This window comes from Dermatophagoides farinae, chromosome 3, assembly GCF_024713945.1.
Source record: "Dermatophagoides farinae isolate YC_2012a chromosome 3, ASM2471394v1, whole genome shotgun sequence".
NCBI classification, from domain to species: Eukaryota; Metazoa; Arthropoda; class Arachnida; order Sarcoptiformes; family Pyroglyphidae; genus Dermatophagoides; species Dermatophagoides farinae.
In genome coordinates this window covers 4,249,528-4,271,703 of record NC_134679.1, presented here as the reverse complement: position 1 = coordinate 4,271,703, position 22,176 = coordinate 4,249,528, and the positions used below count along the sequence as shown (strand labels likewise).

General features: G+C 29.5%; 9 protein-coding genes across 11 annotated transcripts; 4 read left to right on the top strand and 5 right to left on the bottom strand.

The window, feature by feature from the left end:
• The first annotated feature begins 3,201 nt into the window (after positions 1–3,201).
• LOC124494502 (uncharacterized) lies at positions 3,202–7,319 on the top strand. The gene is made up of 4 exons (XM_047057679.2): positions 3,202–4,280; positions 4,339–4,792; positions 4,851–5,364; positions 5,425–7,319. The coding sequence occupies exons 1-4, from the start codon at positions 3,612–3,614 to the stop codon at positions 6,662–6,664; spliced, it is 2,877 nt and encodes a 958-aa protein (XP_046913635.2). The 5' UTR covers positions 3,202–3,611; the 3' UTR covers positions 6,665–7,319.
• A 1,415-nt stretch (positions 7,320–8,734) lies between these two features.
• Positions 8,735–9,535, bottom strand: LOC124494953 (uncharacterized). The gene has a single exon (XM_047058244.2). The coding sequence runs from the start codon at positions 9,414–9,416 to the stop codon at positions 8,844–8,846; it is 573 nt and encodes a 190-aa protein (XP_046914200.1). The 5' UTR covers positions 9,417–9,535; the 3' UTR covers positions 8,735–8,843.
• A 360-nt stretch (positions 9,536–9,895) lies between these two features.
• On the top strand, positions 9,896–10,496 carry LOC124494955 (uncharacterized). The gene has a single exon (XM_047058246.2). The coding sequence runs from the start codon at positions 9,985–9,987 to the stop codon at positions 10,405–10,407; it is 423 nt and encodes a 140-aa protein (XP_046914202.2). The 5' UTR covers positions 9,896–9,984; the 3' UTR covers positions 10,408–10,496.
• Positions 10,497–11,104: 608 nt separating this feature from the next.
• On the top strand, positions 11,105–11,841 carry LOC124494954 (uncharacterized). Its single transcript, XM_047058245.2, has 2 exons — positions 11,105–11,642; positions 11,706–11,841. The coding sequence occupies exons 1-2, from the start codon at positions 11,199–11,201 to the stop codon at positions 11,763–11,765; spliced, it is 504 nt and encodes a 167-aa protein (XP_046914201.2). The 5' UTR covers positions 11,105–11,198; the 3' UTR covers positions 11,766–11,841.
• On the bottom strand, positions 11,762–13,915 carry LOC124494945 (uncharacterized). Its single transcript, XM_047058236.2, has 3 exons — positions 13,601–13,915; positions 12,607–13,536; positions 11,762–12,531 (listed from the first exon to the last, which is right to left on the bottom strand). Exons 1-3 carry the CDS (start codon positions 13,821–13,823, stop codon positions 11,837–11,839), a joined length of 1,848 nt encoding a protein of 615 aa, XP_046914192.2. The 5' UTR covers positions 13,824–13,915; the 3' UTR covers positions 11,762–11,836.
• Positions 13,916–14,054: 139 nt separating this feature from the next.
• LOC124494948 (motile sperm domain-containing protein 2) lies at positions 14,055–15,216 on the bottom strand. Its single transcript, XM_047058240.2, has one exon. The coding sequence runs from the start codon at positions 15,170–15,172 to the stop codon at positions 14,315–14,317; it is 858 nt and encodes a 285-aa protein (XP_046914196.2). The 5' UTR covers positions 15,173–15,216; the 3' UTR covers positions 14,055–14,314.
• A 657-nt stretch (positions 15,217–15,873) lies between these two features.
• LOC124494949 (motile sperm domain-containing protein 2) lies at positions 15,874–17,244 on the bottom strand. The gene is made up of 2 exons (XM_075728910.1): positions 17,076–17,244; positions 15,874–16,829 (listed from the first exon to the last, which is right to left on the bottom strand). Exon 2 carries the CDS (start codon positions 16,796–16,798, stop codon positions 15,962–15,964), a length of 837 nt encoding a protein of 278 aa, XP_075585025.1. The 5' UTR covers positions 16,799–16,829; positions 17,076–17,244; the 3' UTR covers positions 15,874–15,961.
• Positions 17,245–17,382: 138 nt separating this feature from the next.
• LOC124494950 (uncharacterized) lies at positions 17,383–18,510 on the top strand. Its single transcript, XM_047058242.2, has one exon. It carries the CDS (start codon positions 17,668–17,670, stop codon positions 18,355–18,357), a length of 690 nt encoding a protein of 229 aa, XP_046914198.2. The 5' UTR covers positions 17,383–17,667; the 3' UTR covers positions 18,358–18,510.
• Positions 18,511–19,271: 761 nt separating this feature from the next.
• Positions 19,272–21,896, bottom strand: LOC124494947 (motile sperm domain-containing protein 2). Of its 3 annotated transcripts, none has more exons than XM_075728909.1 (2): positions 21,754–21,896; positions 19,272–20,278 (listed from the first exon to the last, which is right to left on the bottom strand). In XM_075728909.1, the coding sequence occupies exon 2, from the start codon at positions 20,246–20,248 to the stop codon at positions 19,367–19,369; it is 882 nt and encodes a 293-aa protein (XP_075585024.1). In that variant the 5' UTR covers positions 20,249–20,278; positions 21,754–21,896; the 3' UTR covers positions 19,272–19,366. The 3 variants fall into 3 exon arrangements, with proteins under 3 accessions (XP_075585024.1, XP_046914195.1, XP_046914194.1); XM_047058239.2 differs by lacking the exon at positions 21,754–21,896 and adding an exon at positions 20,375–21,079; XM_047058238.2 differs by lacking the exon at positions 21,754–21,896 and adding an exon at positions 20,464–21,079.
• Positions 21,897–22,176: the final 280 nt, after the last annotated feature.

Here is a 22,176-nt window from a genome sequence, read left to right as displayed (position 1 = left end):
TCTTGTAATCATCAATTTCAAATCATTTGCTTTCCGTTATTCAGTATTTTTCTGATGGTTTGGGTTTTTTTTGTGGTTTTGAATTTGATTAACATTTTTCATGCAGGTTTTCTAGGCAGAGAATGCTGATTGTTTTTGCCCAGTATAATCGTGTGTGTTTCATTTTGGTTGTCACTGGATAATATAATCGTCGTTTGATTTTTTTTTTTTGTTGTTGTTGTTGTTGCCCCAATAACCAAAATTCAAAGGGAAAAAAATTCAAGGATAATCCAAAAACCCATATACATAGTGTATCAATGATCAGATTATTCGGTTTGTTATTATTATTGCAATCAATTCCCAAGATATTTGCTTTTGAATGATCATACGATGATCAGCGGTTATTTTATCTTTAATCTTCAATCGATATATAGAAGAAAAAAATAAGGCTCATTCTCAAGGTTAATGAATATCCGGAATGATCACATGATGATGATGGCAATCATGATAATTATGTCGGATGTTCACCCCCTGGTAAAAAAAAGCAAAACAATATTCGTTCGAATTTTCATTTAATGAGAAATCAGAATCGACAGAAAAAAAAATTCCAAAGAATCCAGAGAATGTATGTAGGTTTTAATAATGGCCTTGTATTGGCGTCAAGATTCTTTTCCTTTCTTCTTGATTCTGATAATGTTAATAATAAAAAAAAGAAGAAAGAGACAAATCAAATCATTTCTCTCCTTGAAAAATTGAGAAGAAAAGAGTCATGTATGTATTTGTGTGGGTGTGATCGTCAGCATCCTATTCAGTCAGAATTTATTTATTTTCCGAATCTATGGGGCGGCTAAATATTTTCTTTCGGTCGACTGCCTATAGGGTTAGGGTCGGAAATTTTCTCTTTATTGTCAAAATCGGTTAAAGAACACCCGAAACACATATGACATATTATTATTATCGTCGATAAATTTTTTTTGCTATTATATCTTCGATTCGACCATCAAACACTATCATAATCATTCAACACATATGCTAAGGGGTTGGCTGTACGAATGATGATGATGATGATGGGAGGATTGAAAGAAAAAATTAGAAGACAGGACCAGAAAAAAAGAAACTAGATTTGGCCTAATTTCTTTTACTTTTTCTATGTTTTTCCATCATATACACCCCGTGTTCTTAACCTACTTTTAGTTTGGACCGTTTTTCCACTGTCTGCTATTTTATAATGGAACTGGAAAAATCGGAGTCAAACCAGCCATCCACAATGGTGCTATATGCATATAGCCGGTCCTAACGGTATCGGTAATTGTCCATTATCATTTGTGTTATTTGGTTCGGTTGCTATAACAAGTTAGTAGTGTCAATATATGTAGGATATATATCGTCAACGACGACGACAAAAACGACAACAATAATTTGTCTTCAAAATTTGTTTTCTATGGTTCATGATTTTTTTTTTTTGGTTAGTCTTTTTTTTCTTTATTATGGTTCAGATTCTGAACGGTTTCCATTGGTGGCGGCGACAAACGGAAACAAACCAACCAACAAAACATAATCACTGAAAAAAAGGAAGAGACAGAGCAAAACAGAGTCCTTATCTCTTTCTTTATTCCATATCTTTTTTCCTGCTTGTCATATGAATATACAAACACAGGCCTGTAAAGAAAAAACACCGACAAGTTTCAAGCCAAAATCTTCTTGAGGTCCAACGATAATATATCCAATCTTCTACTATAGAAAACAAGATCAATGAGATCATAGCTGCTGATTAGTGTGTGTGCGTGTGTACACCCACCATCAGGTTCCACCCAACACGCACATATTAATTGGGGAAGAAAGGGAAAAATAGAAGCAATAAATTTGTCATCAAATCAAATTAAAAATGAATCATCGACCTATTTTTGATCATCATAATAATATAAAGAATTGTAGTCTGTTTATATTTGTATGCATGCATGTGTGTGTGTGTGTGTGTGTGGTTATAATAAACAACAAACATATATAGAATCAATGAATCATTCTAATAGAAAAAAAAGAAAAAAATTCGGTCAATTTATTTGATCATGTAGTCATTTTTGAATCAAAAAAAAAATTTTAATATCCTCCCTTTTTCAAAATTAGAAATTCTTTATAAATGAACATATATAAACACAAAAGTTTCCAACAAGAATATTTTTGAGTTCCAGTTTTTTTTCTGGTTATTATTACTCATGATCATTAACTGTTATTGTTGATGATATTTTTATGTATGATTGAATTCAATCTTATCTATGTTGGATTCATCATTATCATCATCAAAAACAGATGACATGAAAATTATCTTTTTGTTTGCCAACCCGGTGTGTGTGTGTGAGTCAATATTTGACCATATCTACGAATAATAATGACTAGCCTTTTTAGACGTCATTTTTTTTATTTTATGTACACACACACACACACACACGCACATATTAGCTATCTAGTAGTCTGCGTTGTCGTTTCCGGTACAAAAATGATTAATTTCTGATGAATATCATCATACAGGAAGTGCATATGATTTTAACATGATGAAGACAGATTTGTGTTTTTTAATGTAAAAAAAATTGACAAAAAAAAATGTAAAATAAAATAAAACTATCATTATCTTCCTCTCATGTTTTTTTTGTGGTTCTAAAAAACATGACACCCGTTTCAAAAAAAAAGTAAAAAATCTGTTCCATATTAACACTGTGCGATTTGTACGCCCAAATCGATAATAATAATAATAATAATAGAGAATTAGCCATTTTTCACACTGATTGAAGTGTTGAAAGTTTGTTTGACGATAGCGCTGGCTCTTGTCCTTGATGTTGTTTTGAATCGAGAAAATAGAAAACAATTGTCCCGGGACCCGATTTTCTATCAATCTTTCTATTTCGAATCTTATAGCCATATTTTTTTTTCTTTGTTTTGTTTGGCATTGAAGATGATCGGAAATCAAAATCATCATTATCCGGACCGGGTTGGATTCTTTCTGTATTTCATTTGTTTCATTTAGCAGGGGTTGTTTGTCAGTTTAGCGCCTGACAAACTGAAATATTTAGAACCAATTTGATATATCATATATTGAAAGAAAGAGATAAAGAAAGAGAGAGAGAGAGACGGCGCACACATGGACAGCGATGAAAACAAACTACTAGAATAAACTTGATTCAATATTATTGAGGTATATCCATGTCTCTCATTTAACTTTGAAAATCTTTTTTCATCGGTTTCAATGCGACGTTCCATTTTATTATTTTATAAGAATCAGCTATGTATGGATAAACATTTGTCGGTTTGTGGTGACGGCACCATCAAACACACACGAGTTATTCAAGACTAATTAGAACGTGCGCGCGCGATTGTCTCATTTAAACTATCGACACCGACCGGTTGATTTCGAACGTAATGTTCGTTTTCATTTTATTCTTTTATCGATACGATTTCACCATAAGGCCTTTGAATCAGTATTATTTTGAAATGGATGATATATTATGATGTGATTTATTTCTTTTAATTCAAAATTTTCTCAAGTGATAATTTTATCGCTATAAATCATTCTGTGGCCATATCTTTGAATTGTGATATCAATTATTCTTAGTCATTTAAAAAAAAATGTGAGCAAAACAATGTCTTCAATAATTCGTGAACGACATCAACCAATTAGTGCCCAATCATCTACATCATCATCTTCGATTGATGGTGGCTATTCATCAGCATTAACATCATCATATCATCATAACGATCATAATAATCATCGTAATCAACAGCATCAAAATTCTTTATTGTCATCATCATGTGATCAGCAACAATATTGCCATTTATTTTCTGAAACTAATAATCATAATCTCCGTCATCACCATCTTCATCATCATCATTTTCATCATCATCATCATCATCCACATTCTGGATCAATTGGTCAGGTTGGAATCGGTATGGGTGGCATCGGTATCAATGGTAATAATGGTGGCGGTGATTGTAATACTAATCCAAGAAATTATTGTAAACTTGTATTCAAAATAACAATCGTATTGTTAAGTTTTGCCGGTTTTCTATATCAAGCAACCGATATTTGTGCACATTATTTCAGCTATCGTACAGTTGTCTATACAAATACAGAACAGGATTCATTAGTTGATTTACCATCGATTACATTTTGCTTGCCCACATATTTTACTAAACAATCATTGGAACAATTATATTCACCATACATCAAACGAAATCTAGAGGAAATGTCTGCATTTAAAAATCAATCAATGCTCGATGCAATCAAACCGGTCATCTATGAAACATTTCAGGTAATTAATTGAATTGATTTCTCTAATAATTTGTACTATGAAAATAATTGAATTATAGAAACAAGCATTCAAAGATCTAAGTGCTGCTCAAATTCTTGATCGTTCGATTTCTGATGATGGAATTATTGAATGTCGATTATTCTATCCACCTCAACATTGGCCCAATCTGACCAGAGAACGAATGTATGAAATCGTACAATATGGTCTGCCATGTGAAGAAGTGACCCAAGTCATTTCTTCCATCAATGCCAATGGAAAATGTTTCACATTTTTTAGTCAATTGCTCACCGATAATGATTCATTGAAAGCATATCATACTCAACATGGTAGCGATTCTCATCAAATGCTCGAATATCAACAATATCCACAGATGACAAGTTTCGCATCCTCATCTGCATCTTCAGCATCGACACGCTCAACCGGTCCGGTTGCACCACCAATCGTTCAACATTCCCGTTATGTACCTATTTCACATAAAATTTCCGTCAATCACGGTTATCGTTTTCATTCGGGTATGTAAAGTTATTATTTTCGATTAATAATTTCAATTCATTTATTCGATTATCAAAGGTCGTTTTATTCGTCTTCAAATACAATTTAATCGCAATCAATATACTGTGATTTCGGATGGTCATCAACGTGAATGTATACAAGTGCATCCACCATTTAAAATACCTTCTGAAGCCTGTATTCATTCAATTAATCCAGGAATGAGTTATGATTTTGTATTGACTAAAACAAAGGCCATACTACAGCCACCACCATATCAGACAAATTGTCAATCTTATCAGGCGGTTACACAAGCCGAAAGTGAACTTCTCGCATCAAGCAGTGATGCAAGTGAATTGAAAGAATTTTACCTTAAACCAATGTCAAGATCGGATTGCATCGATAAATGTATGATACATATCTATGAAAAATATTGTGGCTGTTTGCCTATACATATAAGTATATGGCAAAGAAGTTCATTATTTTTGAACATGTCCGTTTGTGATTATGAAGATTTCGAACGTATAGCGCCATGTTTAGAGAAAGAATTGAGTAGCACCTGTTATGATACATGTAAATCAGATTGTATCGATAGGTGAGAAAAAAAAATATTCCAAAAACTAGTTAAGCTAATATATTTAATTATGCTTTTTAGACATTATCATTTGCATGTTGAATCCAGAGTCTATCCATCGGATGAACAAATCAAACAGGCAACCGGTGTTGAACGTGTACGATTGAAACGTCTCAGACAGAGTGCAGCTACTATCAGTATATGGAGTAATTATCTGAGCGATATTACCTATGTTCATACGCCGGCAATGTCATTAATACAGTTGATTTGTTATCTGGGTGGTTTGGCTGGTCTATGGCTTGGCGTTTCCGTGATGACCGTTTCCGGTTGGCTAGCTCAACTTTATCCATTCATGCAGAAATGGAACTACAAACAACGTTATATTCTTCTTACAGCAAGACAGAATATACGTTATTTTTATGATTCATTCCGCTATAGACGTGCAGCTGAATCAAAGCTACCAGATTATCATAAAACATCGATGGTTGAAGATTGTTGTTATAATCGGAATAGTAAAACGTGTTGTCTACTTGATCATCATCATCAAAATAGTTGCTGTTCGGATGATTCTGGATGTTTTGATTTGAATGATAATCGAAATCATCAATATAATCATCCACCATCACGATCATCGTCAAGAATGGTGAAAGAATTGCATCATCAAAAATCTTCCTCATCACCCTCATCATCATCATCATCATCATCAGAATCGGCATCAGAAACCCCTAGTCATACTATCATGCATAAATCATCATCACAGACAGAAAATGATGAATGTGAAACTGAAGCGATACTACGAATGGAAGAAGAGGATATATTTCATCAATCAAATCATCATCAATTAGAACAATCATCTTCATCATCATCATCATCGAATAAATCATCTACAATAGATCTAATTGGTCATCAATTACAATCAACTAATATTAATAGTAAAAATGTTTCAAATATGAATCAGAATCGTTCTATAATCAATAACAGTAATGGTACTAATGATGGCGTTAGCGGAAGCGATTCATTGAGTCGTCATCATCACCAAAATAATCAACAACAACAAAATCATAATCAAATTCGTTCACATCCACATACGATTGCACGTCGTGCAGTTTATTGGTCAAATTATTCTTCAATGTCAACCTCTTCCGATGATTTATCATTAATTTCTTCCAGTACTAATAGTACTAATATTAGTAACTCGGGCATTAGCATTAGTGGTAATAATGGTGGTGTCAATGCATCAACAATTTTACGTCGTTTATCATTAATCAACAGTGCAAATCCAGCTATCAGTAATCTGGCAAGATATTCATATCGAGTTTAGTTTGATCATCAAATGGTCATTTTATATTATGAAATTTTTATTCCGTGATTGAAAAATATTGAGAAAATAATTAATTTATTTTATTTTAACAGTGAAAAAAATAATAATAATTATCATTACCATTAGAAATACATGCAGAGAAATACAATATATACCCTTTTGCTTTGAATTTGATTTGGAATTGAAACTAATACCATTATTTTTTGGAAAGCAAACAATGAAAAAATCAAAAAAGAAGAAAATCCTATCCCTATACACACACACCACACACACCTAAATAATTGTATTTTTGCTATATTTACAAAAATTTTATCATTATTATCAGATGTAAGGTATACATATTTTTGGATTCTTTATTTACACAACCAAACAGATTATATATTCTGATGATCGATTTACAAAAGATTTTCGATTCATTTACATCTATATTTATTTATATATGATGATAATAATACATTTACAATCCTATTTTCAATCGATATGCCATTACAAACAGTATATGTGTAATATCACAAAAACAAAACAAAACAAACAAATATAATTTCGGCAAAACCACGAGTGTCTTTCTTTTTTCTCCACCTAAATGAATTTTTCCTATCGACAGGTATCTTATTTTTTTCCGTTGGTTTAAAAAAAAATTGTTAAACTTTATTGAATTTTGTTGATATTATAAAGTATAAGTGAATGACAGTGTGGTTGTATGCCTGTATTCTATATTTATTTTTATAAAAAGTTATTATTATTACACGATTGGATACCAACACACAATGTAATGAATCTGTGATTAATTTATGTGTAAAACACTGATTGAAATTGTATGATGATGTAAGATGTTTTTTTTGTTTGTTTGTTTGTTTGTTGTTCATCATTATTGTTGATCTGAAAAATTCATTTGATTCAATCAACAGGGAAAAAACGAATAATTTTTTTTTTGTTAAATGGAATTTGTTTTATTCATCACATGTTTAGAATTATTTTAAAAACAATTATAGTTCATTAGGACAATATTAGATTTTCAAAAAAAAAAAAAACCAAAAAAAAAAAAAACAATACAACAACATGACCGACCAAATATAAATGAAACAATAGAAAAAAAACTAGGTCACTATCCTGAATAAAAAAAAACTACCTTGAAATCATCATGGCCAATAAAAATAAAAGTTAGTCAGAACCATTGAATATTTTTAATGATTTTTTTTTCGTTCATTTCAAAAGAATATAACCGATTTTTTCATTATGAAACAAAATTATTTTCGATTTTTTTTCTTCCTCACATTTATTCATTTACAGAAAACAGAATTCAACTGACAAAAAAAAAATAATAGATTTCATCATCACAAACATCAAAAAAACAACAACATATGAATAGAAAAATTTTCTGTGTAGTTGTGATATCATTCGATGTGGATAATTCACAATCAAATACATCAAAATTGTAACAGAATACGATGAATATAATAATAGAATCTATGATTGTAACAGTAGAATATTTTTCATTCGAAAATTTTACTTGATAATTTGTTATTATCAAAAATAATAATAAAAAAAAAGAAAGAAACACTCAAACATTAATCGATTGACTAATGTAAATGTAGTAAAGCTAAAGAGAAATGATCTGAATTCATTTGATCGATAATATCGATGTTCTTATATATGACCAAACAATAACTTTCAAAAAACATTGTGAAATGAAATCAATTGCCTTTGACCTATCCCCAATTGAATATGATTCATTTGAAAATGACAATATTCAAAAAAAAAAAAAATCCTGGAAAGGTAAACTTTTCATTCAAATGCTAAAAAAAAATAATGATAATGTCGATTGTTTGTTGTCAGGCAGACTGGCTGTGACTGTTTTTTTTTCCATTTCCATCGAAACATTATTTTAGTTCCATATAAAATGTGAACAAGTGAAGCTTTAAAATTGAACTCTCATAAATCGAAACTTGCGTGCCATATTCGTTTTTTGAAAGTCATTGGTCGAGTGAAAAAATGGAACAAGGTAAAAAATTGAGAAATTGCAATGATATTTCTAGGGAAATAATAATAAAATAGAAAAATTCAAAATAATTTCAATTCTCCCAGTCTTAAATTGATTTTTATTTATTGTTTTAAAACATATAAAGGTTAAGAATAAAAGAAATTAATGAAAATGAAGCCATTTGAATGAAAAAAAAATTCAAGCTTTTCGAGTTTCAGTATTATCAGAATCTTGATTAAACATTTTCACTTTGGATTTTGAATCAATTTTCAATGTACCAATATGAAATTGAAATCCCGTACCGGAAAAACGGTTAATTTTATTTGCAGTTCGTCGATTAGGTCGCTGGTGAAATTGGCAAACATTTTTATCTTCATCATCAGCATTTGGACAATCAATTTTAGAATCACAAATTTGGCTTATATCGATGCACATGCCAATAGTACCAGCACATGAATATTTTCCTGAACCACAACGATGACGATCTTCATCGTTATTATCATCATCATTATTATGATCATGATCACCATTAGTTGTTGTTTCTACGCTTGAATCGGTCGTACTGGTATATTTTCCCCAATCAAACGTTGTTCGTGTATGTTTGTCATAATCATAGGTTCCAGTGTGTTTACCCCAATCGTACGTGGTTCGCGATGATTCATCACCACCTGCAGTTAAAGATTCACTTGAGGTTTCGATATGGATTGATGGCATGGCCATAACTGAGATGACCGTCATGGTCAATATCAATGAAACTGCTGATTTGATCATTTTCAGTATTTCAAAATTTTAAATGAGAAAAAAAAATTAGAAGGAGTAACAAATTATAAAATTATATGATTTTATATATTGGATGGATTGAATGATGACAATTTATGGACGAAATATTGAAATATAACTCATCAATCTCATTATTATGTTATCAAAACACTTGAAAAATCACTCATGATGTTTTAAACTTTGGCCATTTGTCAATCATTAATTAATAAAACTATCTAATCAGTGTTTTTTGGATCGATTTTGTTTTTTTTTCTTTATTTGTGTCCGTACAGTGCATTTACCTGCAACCATTCAATATAATTAATTAAATATCGATTGCATCATAAATGTACCTTGGATTTCACCTTTACACCATTTTGATGATTGACCAATTGTTTTTTTTTTGTTATCTTAGGCAGTTATATATTTTCAAGTGTTTTTTTCGATTGACTTAAACAACAAATCCAGATTGCATTTAAATCCATTAGGTTTTACTTTCTATAAGTTTATTTAATGAATCGATTTTGCTTGATCCAACATATTTGTCTTGTAAATCTAATCATTCTTTTTTTTCAAAAAAATGTTTTCTTTCAAATCAATTGCAATTAGCTTGGCTTTAATAGTAGCTGAATTTTCTATCATTTCAGCCGCTTCGATTCCTGATGATTATTCTCCGCCTCAATGTAATCAAGCTTATGCTTGTGGACGTAATTCAACATATCGTCGAATGATCTGTATTGAAGTAAATCAATTTTGTAATGGTAAAATCGATTGTCCAATGGGTGATGATGAAAACAATTCCGTCTGTGAATCAATCATTCAAATGCGACAACAATTGCAACAAAATGGTGGCTTTGAAAATGATTTCTCCGGTACTGGTTTCATGTTTTCTGTCAATAATATGATCATTGATGGTGGATCGAATGTCAAGATGTTCAATCAAAATTCCGATAATAATGTTCCAGCAGCTGATGAAAATAACCAAATTCTTGCCAAGCATTAATTTTTTTTCCAATGAATGCTTTTTATTCATCAATAATTATATCGAAATATTCAAATAAAGAAACCTAATTTTTGCTATTACAACAATAATCAATCGACCAATCAATCAAATGAACAAATTTGTCATCAATGCACTGAGCCGATAGATAAAAACAAACAAATAAATTCATTATTGTTTGTCATGTGACAATTGTCATTGTCGTTTTGAAGATAGATTTCATTTTCGATTTCTAATACATTCAAATTCTATTCACTTTTTTGTTTACGTTTCTATTATTTGCTTTCATGGAAAATTGTTGACACAATTTTTACCAAACAGGAGACTAAGAATGAGAAAAAAAACAATATATTTCAAATTAATTGAATTGGATCGATCGATTGAATGTAATGATCTCAACATGTGGTCATCAATGACGTCGTCATTGGTGGTGGTGATGTCGATCAAATCAAATTGGTATAAATGGGCGGACAATATAATTCTTTTCAATTTTCAAATTCGGAGATTCTTTTTGATTCTATTACATTCATGACTTCTATTGACAATCGGGCAATTGAAGCTTGATTGATTTTTGATTATTAGATGAAAAACAACGACCTCCTATTTCTATATTAACAAAAAATTGATTCATTAGATATTGGTTATTTGTTTATACAGCTTATTCGATATATTCACCTGTTGATAAATTTATTAAATATGAAACAGTGATTAAGGTAATCAAGATTCTACAAAACTGGCGCCAACATCCACGAATAAATCATTTTATCCATTGTGATTGAACATAAAACTTCAAAATGAATGCTCGTATTTCGATCTTTTTTTTTGCCGCATTTTTCACTTTAACCATGAATTGTTTTGCACAAAACATTGAAACAGTTACACCTGAGCGATTGTTATCACATGAAAATACTGCCAAAATCGATGAGATGCAACAGCATGGTTTAAAATTACGAAAACGAATTTGTGAATTAGATGAAGATGAAGCTCGTTCATTGAATGATAAGATGAATGAATGTAATCGTTTGAATCATGTCTATCAAATTGAAGAATTATTAAAACAATGTCGACAACTTAAAGACATGTCTAAAGCACTCAACTATTTAGAATTCGAAAGACAAGAATGTCTTTATGAAGAATGTCATCTTGAGATTATGGCGTCTTCCGAATATAAACGAATTATGCAAGAATGGGAAAGATTATCACCTATGGAACGATTGAATCGAGATCATCAACGTTTTGTAAGTTTTAATTATCTATAATTTATTCCACTTGAAAATAACAAAATTTTTCCATTTGAATAGAAATGTGCAATTGAAGCTCTAGGAATCACTTCATCACAAACAATACAGCAACATTATTAATGGTTGAATTTTATTCTCGTGTGGAATAAACTACAGAATCTACATCAAATTCAACTTTTATGTAGTTCAATTCATGATAACAATAAATATTCATTTATAATGTATAAAATTATCTGGTTAAAGTCCAAATTATTCTCTTTGTTTGATCTGTATTGATCATCATATAACAATGTGTATAATGAATCAATTTCTTGTTCATTGATAATACATGGATTACAATTTTGCAAATAAACATCAATTATATCACAGATTAATTCCCTGTGAATTGGTTCATTCCAAAACTTTAATAATAAATCAAAGAGATAGGCAGTAATTAAAGCAAAATGCTTTCCTGACCATTTAGATTTCTGTGTTGAAAATAATTCTGGTACAGATTTTAGCAACTTTAATTGATAATTTATAGTAGAGGTTGAAGATTCGTGATCGAAATGAGCCATTAAATTAGTAAATAATCGTTCCGATTCAATTAAATTGGATTTGATTAAATTATTAAGTAGGTTTCTTAAATTATTCATTTGTATGAGATCACATTTATCAATGATTATTTGTAACAAAAACTTGTGTATCAAGTCAAGATTTGATCCATGTTCATCTTCATTGTTGGAAAAGGAAATGACATCCTGGACATTCATAGATGATGCATGCAAGATGTCGATCAATTGGTTTCCGAATAAATGGACCATATATCTATGAAGAAAATTTGAATGAACCATCACTATTTGATCCATAATTTGATGGAGGGAATTTTCTGGATCGACAAAAGTTCCTAATTTTGAAATGAAATAGAATTAAAAACGTTTACCATGACAATTTTTTAATGATAATAATTATATATACTAACCGTATAGGATTCTGAATGTAGTTTGACGAACTATGGTATTCATCCGAAAATTTGTAGAATCAAACTTAAGTTTTGAATCTAAAAATTGTTTGTCTAATAAAAGATGTGATTGGTTAAATTGTATAAATGAAAGCGATTTTAATGAGAAACGGTCGATTCGTTGACGAAATAATTTTTTCATTAGTGAAACATTTTCGACACTTTGATAAACCAATACAACAATTGATAAATCGAATAATCTTCGATGAAGACCTGGATATGATCGTAATTTATCCATTGTTATAATTTGAAAGATAAGGTCAAAATTCTCTATGGCTTGATTAGCTCGTATCCAAAGTGTCCAGAAGCAATTTGATTTTGCTTTTGTCATATATTCAATTGGATTTTCTATCGTAATCTCTAAGTTTTTGAGGATGAAATCAAATAACGGACTGTTATGATATTGATCAATATTTTCAACCATGAAATCAAAAAACCAAATGACAAAATTATCATCCCATTTTCGATGTTTGTATTGGTCGATTTCGTTTGAATGATTACAATTATCTTGTCCATCAGTGGCAATAAAAAAAACTTTTTCAATCATTCGATAACATTGATTCGAAATGTAATCACTGATCAATGTGAACATTTTTGTTTTTGAAATTAAAATTGAATCTGATGTTTGAATGAAATGCATATAACATTGGCGTATTGAGTTCCATAATGTATTAAAAAATTCTTCAGATTCACCATCCTTTAATAAAGATAACTGAAGTTGGTAGCATTGTTTCAAATGTAAAGCATATACTGTCAATTCAAGATCATGACAAATCTTGATGAATAAATCTAAATCAATAGAGAATTTACAACAGTCAAATAGTTCAAATACTGGTGTGAAATATTGCCGTATTTCATGACTAATGTCTTCGGTGTTTGTATTGAATAAAACTATAAAAACAGGAAAAACTTTAATAAAAATTGTAAAAATTTATGATTTATGATTAGGACTTACTTGAAGATAAAAAAATTTGTGTCAATTTGTAATCAATACGGCCAAAATTGAATGAATAATCGGGCGAAATTTGAAATGAATTTTTCACTATGTTTATTCGCAATAATTTCAAATGTTGGATGAAATTTTCATATTCATCATTGATGATTGGTGATCGATATGTAGAGAAAATGGTAGCCAATCTTGGCTTATCGATCGGATCAAAATCAAATTGTCTATTCATTTTATTTGAAAAAAAAGTTACATTCAAATTCAAAATCCAGCAATGGTAACATGTGATCGAGGAATGGTCAACTAATAAAATTGACGCTAGATGACGCGTTTGTAGAATTAAATTAAATTGGAATTTTCAAATTTAATTCCTTTTTTGAAATTTTGGTTATTTATTTAGAAAGACTTTAATTAATAATCATCCGATTCAATGTCGACCGAATCAAATAATATTGCTGAACTATTTTTACTTTTGATATTTATTATGGCTTGGATTTTATCAATTATAATGCTAGCATTTAATGGCATCATTTCTTATGGAATTACCAAAGAACATCGAATATTTATTAAACAAGCATCTCAGGCATCAATTCGCCATGAAGTGCAGTCAGATCTTTTGCTTAATATTGGAATTCCATTGGAATCTTCTAAAGACAAATAAATAATTTTTTTTTTCATTGATGATCATTAAATTTATTACACACACACACACATACAAATAAATCAATTCAATAACCAAATTTTTCTTATTTCTTCATCAGCTTTATCAAGAAACGGTTTCCATAATTTCATTACGTGATCAACGTCTTTTTCAGACCAATTATATTGTTGACCATAATCGTGCAACGTTAAACATTCATCGGGTACATGATGCGGATCAATTGAGCTATTACCACCGAGATATTTAGGTACATTATCTCGGTCAATATATTGAAAAATTTCATCATCATTACAAAATTTAAACATTTTTTCAATATCAGCCGGAATAATTTTTTTCAATTTATTCCAAATGGATGCTACAATCCAGGAAAAATTGTAAAGCATTATATAGTTCAAACCGGCCGGACAGCAACTGATTAGTTGTGTGATGCCCCATAAAGCGTAATCAATATCCAAATTATTCAGACCAATTGATTTCAGATCAACAATAATGGCCATACCTCGTCCTGAAGTTTTTTTATCCATAATCTCCATTTGAAAGCAAATAAATTGTTTAATTCTTTGATCAAGCTCTTTAATTTTACGATAAAAACGACAACGTTGGAAAACTACACCATTGCCTTGTCGATCGTAACCGCCATTGAAAATGAATCCAATTTTGAATAATTCTCTGGGAAAATACGTACATTTTAATTCAGGCATATCCATTTCAAGGCGGAATTTGAGCACATTGTCCAGTAGCTGTGAACTTTTTTCTACCGTTTTTCCTCGTCGAATAAATCGTTCCACAGCCCAGTCATCAGTTCGTACATATTCGATGTCCTTTTCATGGTAAAGTTCTTCATTATGTTCATATTGCTCTAATATAATCGAGCGAACTTGTTGAATTTTTTGCTCAATACTTTCAGGCGAAGGTACCATGATTGTTTGTTTCACAGGCTTCTATTCACTTTCAATTTATATGGCCATCAAATACAATTTCTAATCAATGACATTTATAATGATTAGTGTAATCAAAATCCATACGTCAATTTGAATTCAGTCAGATGTCTAATCATGCTATCAAACAATCTGCTGTTTGTTTTCCTTCACAAATTTATCACATTAGTAACATTTTTTTCTATTTGTTTTTGATATAAAATTTGGCCATAGTAATGAAGATTAGAATTTTATTGAGTTTTATTGATACAGATGTAATAAACTATGATAAAGTTACATTGGTAATAAGTTCCCAGCTATGATGGGTATTGGACACTATTGACAGATTGAATAAAGAATAAAGCTTTATTGATCAAGTATCGATCCCAGATATTCGATGGTTACTGATAATTTTAGGAATGGCTTAAATACTAGATTACAATCAATTAGAAACATTCATCAGGTTATAACATTCATTAAATCAAAGTCCAACATTCCATTTAACAATCGTGTTTTGAATTTCAAATATTTCACGACAAGCTTTTAGCATCATTGTAAATCTAAATCTAACTAGAAAAATATGCGATTTGTTTTCAATGATAATATTTAGTTATTACTTCCAGTTAGATCCGGTTTCGTATCTTTCCAATTTTACCCGTTTAGTTTTAACGGATTCAACAAAAAAAAACCAGACATATTACACATTTTTGACATTTCAAATAGATTTTAATCAGAATTTAATTCAAATTTAATTATCAATCAAAAAGAATCTTCTTCAGATTTCTCCTTTTTTCATTGATCCAATAATTTAATTTCATCTTCACATTTATCCAAATATGGCTTCCATATTTTTGTTATTTTATCGATATGTTTTTGTGGCCAACCTTTTTGTCGGCCAAATTCAGCTAGAGGTTGACAACCTTCCGGCACTAGAAAATGATTCAATCGACAATCGCCACCAAGAAATTTTGGTAAATTTTCTTTATCAACATAGTCGAATATTTCATCACCACTACAAAATTTCATTAAATGTGCCAAATCTTTTGGCAACAATGGTTTAACAAGATTCCATACAGTATTCATCATTCGTGGTAAATTATATATTAATACGTAATTAAGGCTGGCCGGACAATAATTTCCAAACGCTGCCATTCCCCAACGTGCGTAATCCATATCCATATTATCTATACCGATATTATTCAGATCAACAATAATTGCCATACCTTGTCTATTTGATTTCTTATCAACTTTATCCATTTGGTAGAGGACAAATTGTCGCCAAATCATATCCAATTCTTTGATTTTACGGTGGAATCGATAACGTATATACAAAACATCATTACCTTGTTTATCTTTGGTATAATCAAATGCGATTCCCATCTTGAAATATTCAGCTGGAAAATTCACATCACTTATTTTTGATATGCCTAAGTTATTTCGAAATTTCATGGTATTGATCAACATTTCAGCACCTCCTTGTACCGTTTTTCGTCGTTCCAAATACCGTTCTACGATCCAATCATTGGTTTGCATCAATTCAATAAGATCTTCATCAAAAGATTCTTGATCATTTTCATAGGCTTCACGAACAATTGATCGAAATTCATTGATTTTAGATTGCACACTCATGTTGATAATGAATAATAAACTATATTGAACACTTGTAAATGAAGAAAAAAAATCGGTATTAAAAAAAAAATCTTAAAACAACGTAACCGGCTATATATTTTCGAGGTGACTATAAAAATGGCATGTACATTATTATCATGACTTTGATGATAATTATTTGTAATCATCAGTATCATTGATGATTGGCAACAAGTGTTTAAAGCGATAGCAATAATGACAAGAGCAACACAAACAATAATGTTATCATCCATAAATTTAAGCTAAAATGTTTGAATACCTTTTTTCACTGCTATGAATGCTATTCACTGCTTTGAATTCATGGACACGAAACACGTTCTTGAAATTTTTTTTTCAAAATTTCATTTTACGTCATACATTTGATGAAAAACAAATAAATGTTATTTTTGTAACTATTCATTCTTATTTCTCTCTATAAAAGGATCTGTATCGAGTTTCTTTTTTTTGTGTTTTCAAAATTTTCGGATAAAATAAAAATCAATCAATTGTCATGGTGACTAATTTACAATTGGTCGTTTAAATTTGCTTTTAAATTAGAACAAAAAAAAAGTTACATACGCACACACGATTGAGCTCTAGAATGAAAATCGATAATCACTTGTTTTTTTTCAGGGCGGATGGGCGGTGGAGGATGGAAAAAAAGGAACAAAAAAAAGATGGATAGATTAAGTGTTTTAATCCATATAAATTTTAACAAAATATATGATTGATGGAGATTGACATTTTATTACCTTATTAATTCCATCATCGATCAATGATCACATTGATACAAACATACCAATTGATGCAAAACTCGACATCGACATCCGTTATTTATAAATAAATCGAATATTGAACATTCTTCTTGAAAAATGTGCCCAAAATTATTTATTTGTTTAATTCTTTTCATCACCATTGTATTTATTTCAACCATCAATGCTAAATATCAACCATATAATAATAGTAAAATTAGTATCGGATGCGAAACGGACGATGGATTCATTTTTTTACGAATTGATGAACTGATAATTAACAACAATAAAATTGAATGGAACCAATTAGTTTATAATCGATCATCGTGTTCATCCGATCAGATTATCGAAAATAAAAAAGAAACGACTATTGAAAAATTACAGCTAAAATTTCAACCTGAAATTGAAATGGATTTTGAATTCATCAAGATCAACAATAATACATATAAAATGAGAAAATTTGGCTTAATGATGAACGAAACAATTTATGGAAAAAATGCATTTGATTTACGATTTGATCATAAATTAACTATCGATAAACAGGGCTACCAATGTGATGATCTTGTCAACAATTTGGAAATCAATGGTACCAGTTCCTCCAATGATGATAATGATGAAGCGATTGTTCAATTCAAAAAATTTCAATTCGCCGCCTATCTTCATACAAAGAATATTACAGAAATTACATTTAAAGAATGCAACCCCTTACCTGGAAGTCAATTAGTACCTATTATTGTTGGCAGTGGTCTATTAGTTTTAATGGGCTTATGTTTGACCATTTATATTTTTATGCGATCACGGTCATCATAAAAATGTATTCGAATAATAACGAATTTTTTTTTCATTATTAAATTATTCAATATTAATAAATAATGTAGTTATTATTATATTTTTTTTCGTTAATGAACCCCGATGTTTGTTCAATCAATAAAAAAAAAATTTGTGACGCACATTTCTTATCAATTAAGATGCATTCTTTTTTTATCATTTTGATCATCATTTTTTTTTAATTTTGCAGATCTTCAATCATTCAAATACACATGTCGTGTTGAATCAAATATATCATCATTTGATAAAATATGCTGATCATAATCAGAGAAAAAAAATTAACACTACATCTTTTTGTAATTGGAAAACCGGATAATGGTCGATAAATCCATCACATGATTAGTCGGTAATCGATATTAAAAAAAAATTGAAAGACTACTTGTCTTTTGAAAGACAAAAAAAAACATCTGTTGATTTTATTTTTAATGATAATGATGATGATAATGTTCCATTAATTAGTTTATGAATTTTAAATTTTAAAAATTTTCCCTTGACTTTCAATAGTTTTTTTTTGTTCACCTAATTGATTCTTGATGTGCATTTTTTTTATGCTCATCAAGAATCGATTTCTGATGTAGAAAATTAATCAAATTTTTCACCAATTTACAAATGATAATGATAGATGGCATGATAATAGCTAAAAATCTGATATCAAATGAACAACAACAACAACAAAAAATTCAAACAACTCATGAAAGATTCGGATGAGAAAAAAATTAAACACCTTATTAAATGAAAACATTTCAAGGTTAATCATCATAGAAATAGAATTTACTAAATTCATACTAAAGAAAAGATGCAACCAATTGATTGATCATTTTAGACATTACAAAACAAAAAAAAACTTCAATTTTTTCACATTATCCTGGTTTCATGATTATGAAGAATTGGAAAAATTTCAAATTTTTAAAATCAATTTATTATTTTAAAAAGAATTTGCTTCACAGACATTGATAAAATTGTACAGAATATATGTTCGAATTGATAAAATTTAATCGTCTGATTGTAAAATTTTACTCTCTTCATCTGCTTCATCCAATAGTGGTTGAAAAATTTTCATAAATTTATTGATTTCTTTAAGTGTTTTTCCACGTTCTTGACCAATTTCCATTGATGATCGACAATTTTTAGGTACATGATGATAATTTAATCGACAAGTACCATCCAAATACATTGGTAGATTTTCACGATCGATATAATCAAAAATTTCATCTTCTTTACAAAATTTAATCTTGTTTCGTGTTTCGGCTGGTAACCAACCTTTGATTACATTCCATGCCGATTGAAATATCCATGTTAATTCATATACCAATATGTAATTGATACCGATAGGATAATAATTGAGCAATGAAGATACTAAAAACCAAATCATATCCATATCCATGTTCGATATACCAGCTCCTTTCATATCGAAAACGATACCTATACCATTACCATTGGTTATTCGATCCATTTTTTCCACATTAAAGAGAATAAATTGTTTGAATTCACGTTCCAATTCTTTAACCTTACGATGGAGTCGAATACGAAAATAAATCATACCATTGCCTTGTTTATCATTGGCATAACAGAACATTGTACCAATTTTATGAAATTCTTCTGGAAAATCGTCTTCCTTCAATCGAGGCATATCCATTTCATGACGAAATTTGAGAGTATTATCCAACATTTCTATCGATTCTTTCATGGTTTTTCGTCGACGAATAAATCTTTCGACAGTCCAATCATCGGTACGAACACGTTCAATATCACTTTCATCATATAATTCTTTATTCTTTTCATATTGTTTTTCAATATATTCACGAATTTCATTAATTTTTTCATCAAGATTTTCTATCACAGCCAATTGACTTCGAGTAGCTTCGGTTGCCATTATTAGCGGTCAAAGTAGATTATAGATAAACTGAATGATGAATAAAAGAAAATAATATAATAATATAGTCAATAATAATAACAACAAAGAAAATTAATAATCAAATATAATAATTATAAGTGTTACAATTTGAATTAATGAAGCAGTTGAAAGTAACGATTCATACAGTACAATAAAAATAAATATTAAAAAAATTTTTTTTTCTGTTTGCTTACAAATTTATTTATTTAGGCGAATCATACAGACAAAAGGATATAAACGAATATATGTAAAAACATTTTAAAATAGAGGTGGTCGTGGTCAAATAAACTGGCGGTAATTTTCCTTACACACATATACACATATGATAAATAATAAAATATTAAAAAATCATGTACGTATTCCATTCAACGTCATCAGTGACAATAAATTTTTTTTTTTCGATGGTTATGACGATCACAACGTACACTTGAAACACTAGCATTCATAAGACCAACCAAAGTGTATATCCTGGTTATAAACGATTAAAAAATCGTAATGACGAATCGGTCGTTATTGGACAAAATGATTAAATCTAGCAGTAATAATCTCACTGTACATTGAAAAATATTTAAAATGTAAATGTTTTTTTTTTGATTGCTGGCGGTTTATGGGTGAATGGAGGGAAAAAACTATCATCAGCTAAACAAAAGTTGTAGACTTGTTTAATTTTTTTTTTTAGCAGAAATTATTATTGCTGATAATTTATAATTTTGCTTTTTATCGATTGATAATAATCATAAAATCAATCAAAGTTGTATTGACGATCAAACATTTCTTTGACGTTTTTGGATGAATTAAACGATAAAATGCTTCAGGGTGTTTGCAAAGATATTTATATTTAATTAATTTGTTTGAAAATTCTTAGATCAAAAATTTTATGAGTTTTTTTTTACTAGATTAAATCGATGAAATGCAGAATTGAAAAAAAATAAAAAACGACTCAATTTTTTTTGTTGAGGGTAACTCCTTTTTCTTAAGAAATCAGGTTCCATTCAATAATGCAATGATTTTTTTTTACATTCATAATGACAAAAATATCGTTGAAAAGAAGGAAATATTTTGTGTACGCTTCATTTCATATTTAATAACGACAAACATTGTCGTAATCGAAAAAGGTTTTCCTTTCTTTCTTTTTTTTTAATTTTTATATATTTATTTCGTCATTTGAAAGTCAAGGGAATTTTTTTTGACCGTCATTTTTTTTTTTGTTTTTTGTTCATAAATAAAACTGCGTAGTTCCTTTTGTCGTCTATAAATATAATAATAATAATAATGTAAAGAAAATTCGATAAATTCAATTGTTGAGATAGTGATTGCATCAATCGAATCCAATAAATCGGGAAAAAAACTACAAAAAAGATGCTGAAGAAAAACAAAACAAATACGCAGTGGTAGCATATGATAATCGATTATGATGACTTCAAGAGATTCGAATACAAACACACACACACACACAAACACTTAGATCAAATCAATTCAATTACATGATTATGATGATGATGATGATGATTTGAAGGTTGCTTGCAATAACTGATTAAACACATGTAAATAGATACATCTTTTGAATGCATGACCAAAAAAGCAATCATTGATAATATTGTTGATATTTTTTCCAATTTTTTTTGCGAATTCGAAAATAAGATATGAAAATGTCAATATATAACGAAAACAAATCTTATGATGATGATTTCAGTGATAGAAAAAAAAATGGCAAAAAACCAAGACGAAAAATTTGGGAAACAAAAAATAAGAGATAAATAAATAAACAAACAAGAAACAATAATAAAGAAATTGAACTTTTAAATGTGAAAACAAGATTTCTGGATCGGTGAACAGTGCGACTGAACGAACGAACGAAAAAAGCCAGGCATCATGATATTGAATACCTGTTGAATTGTTAATATGGG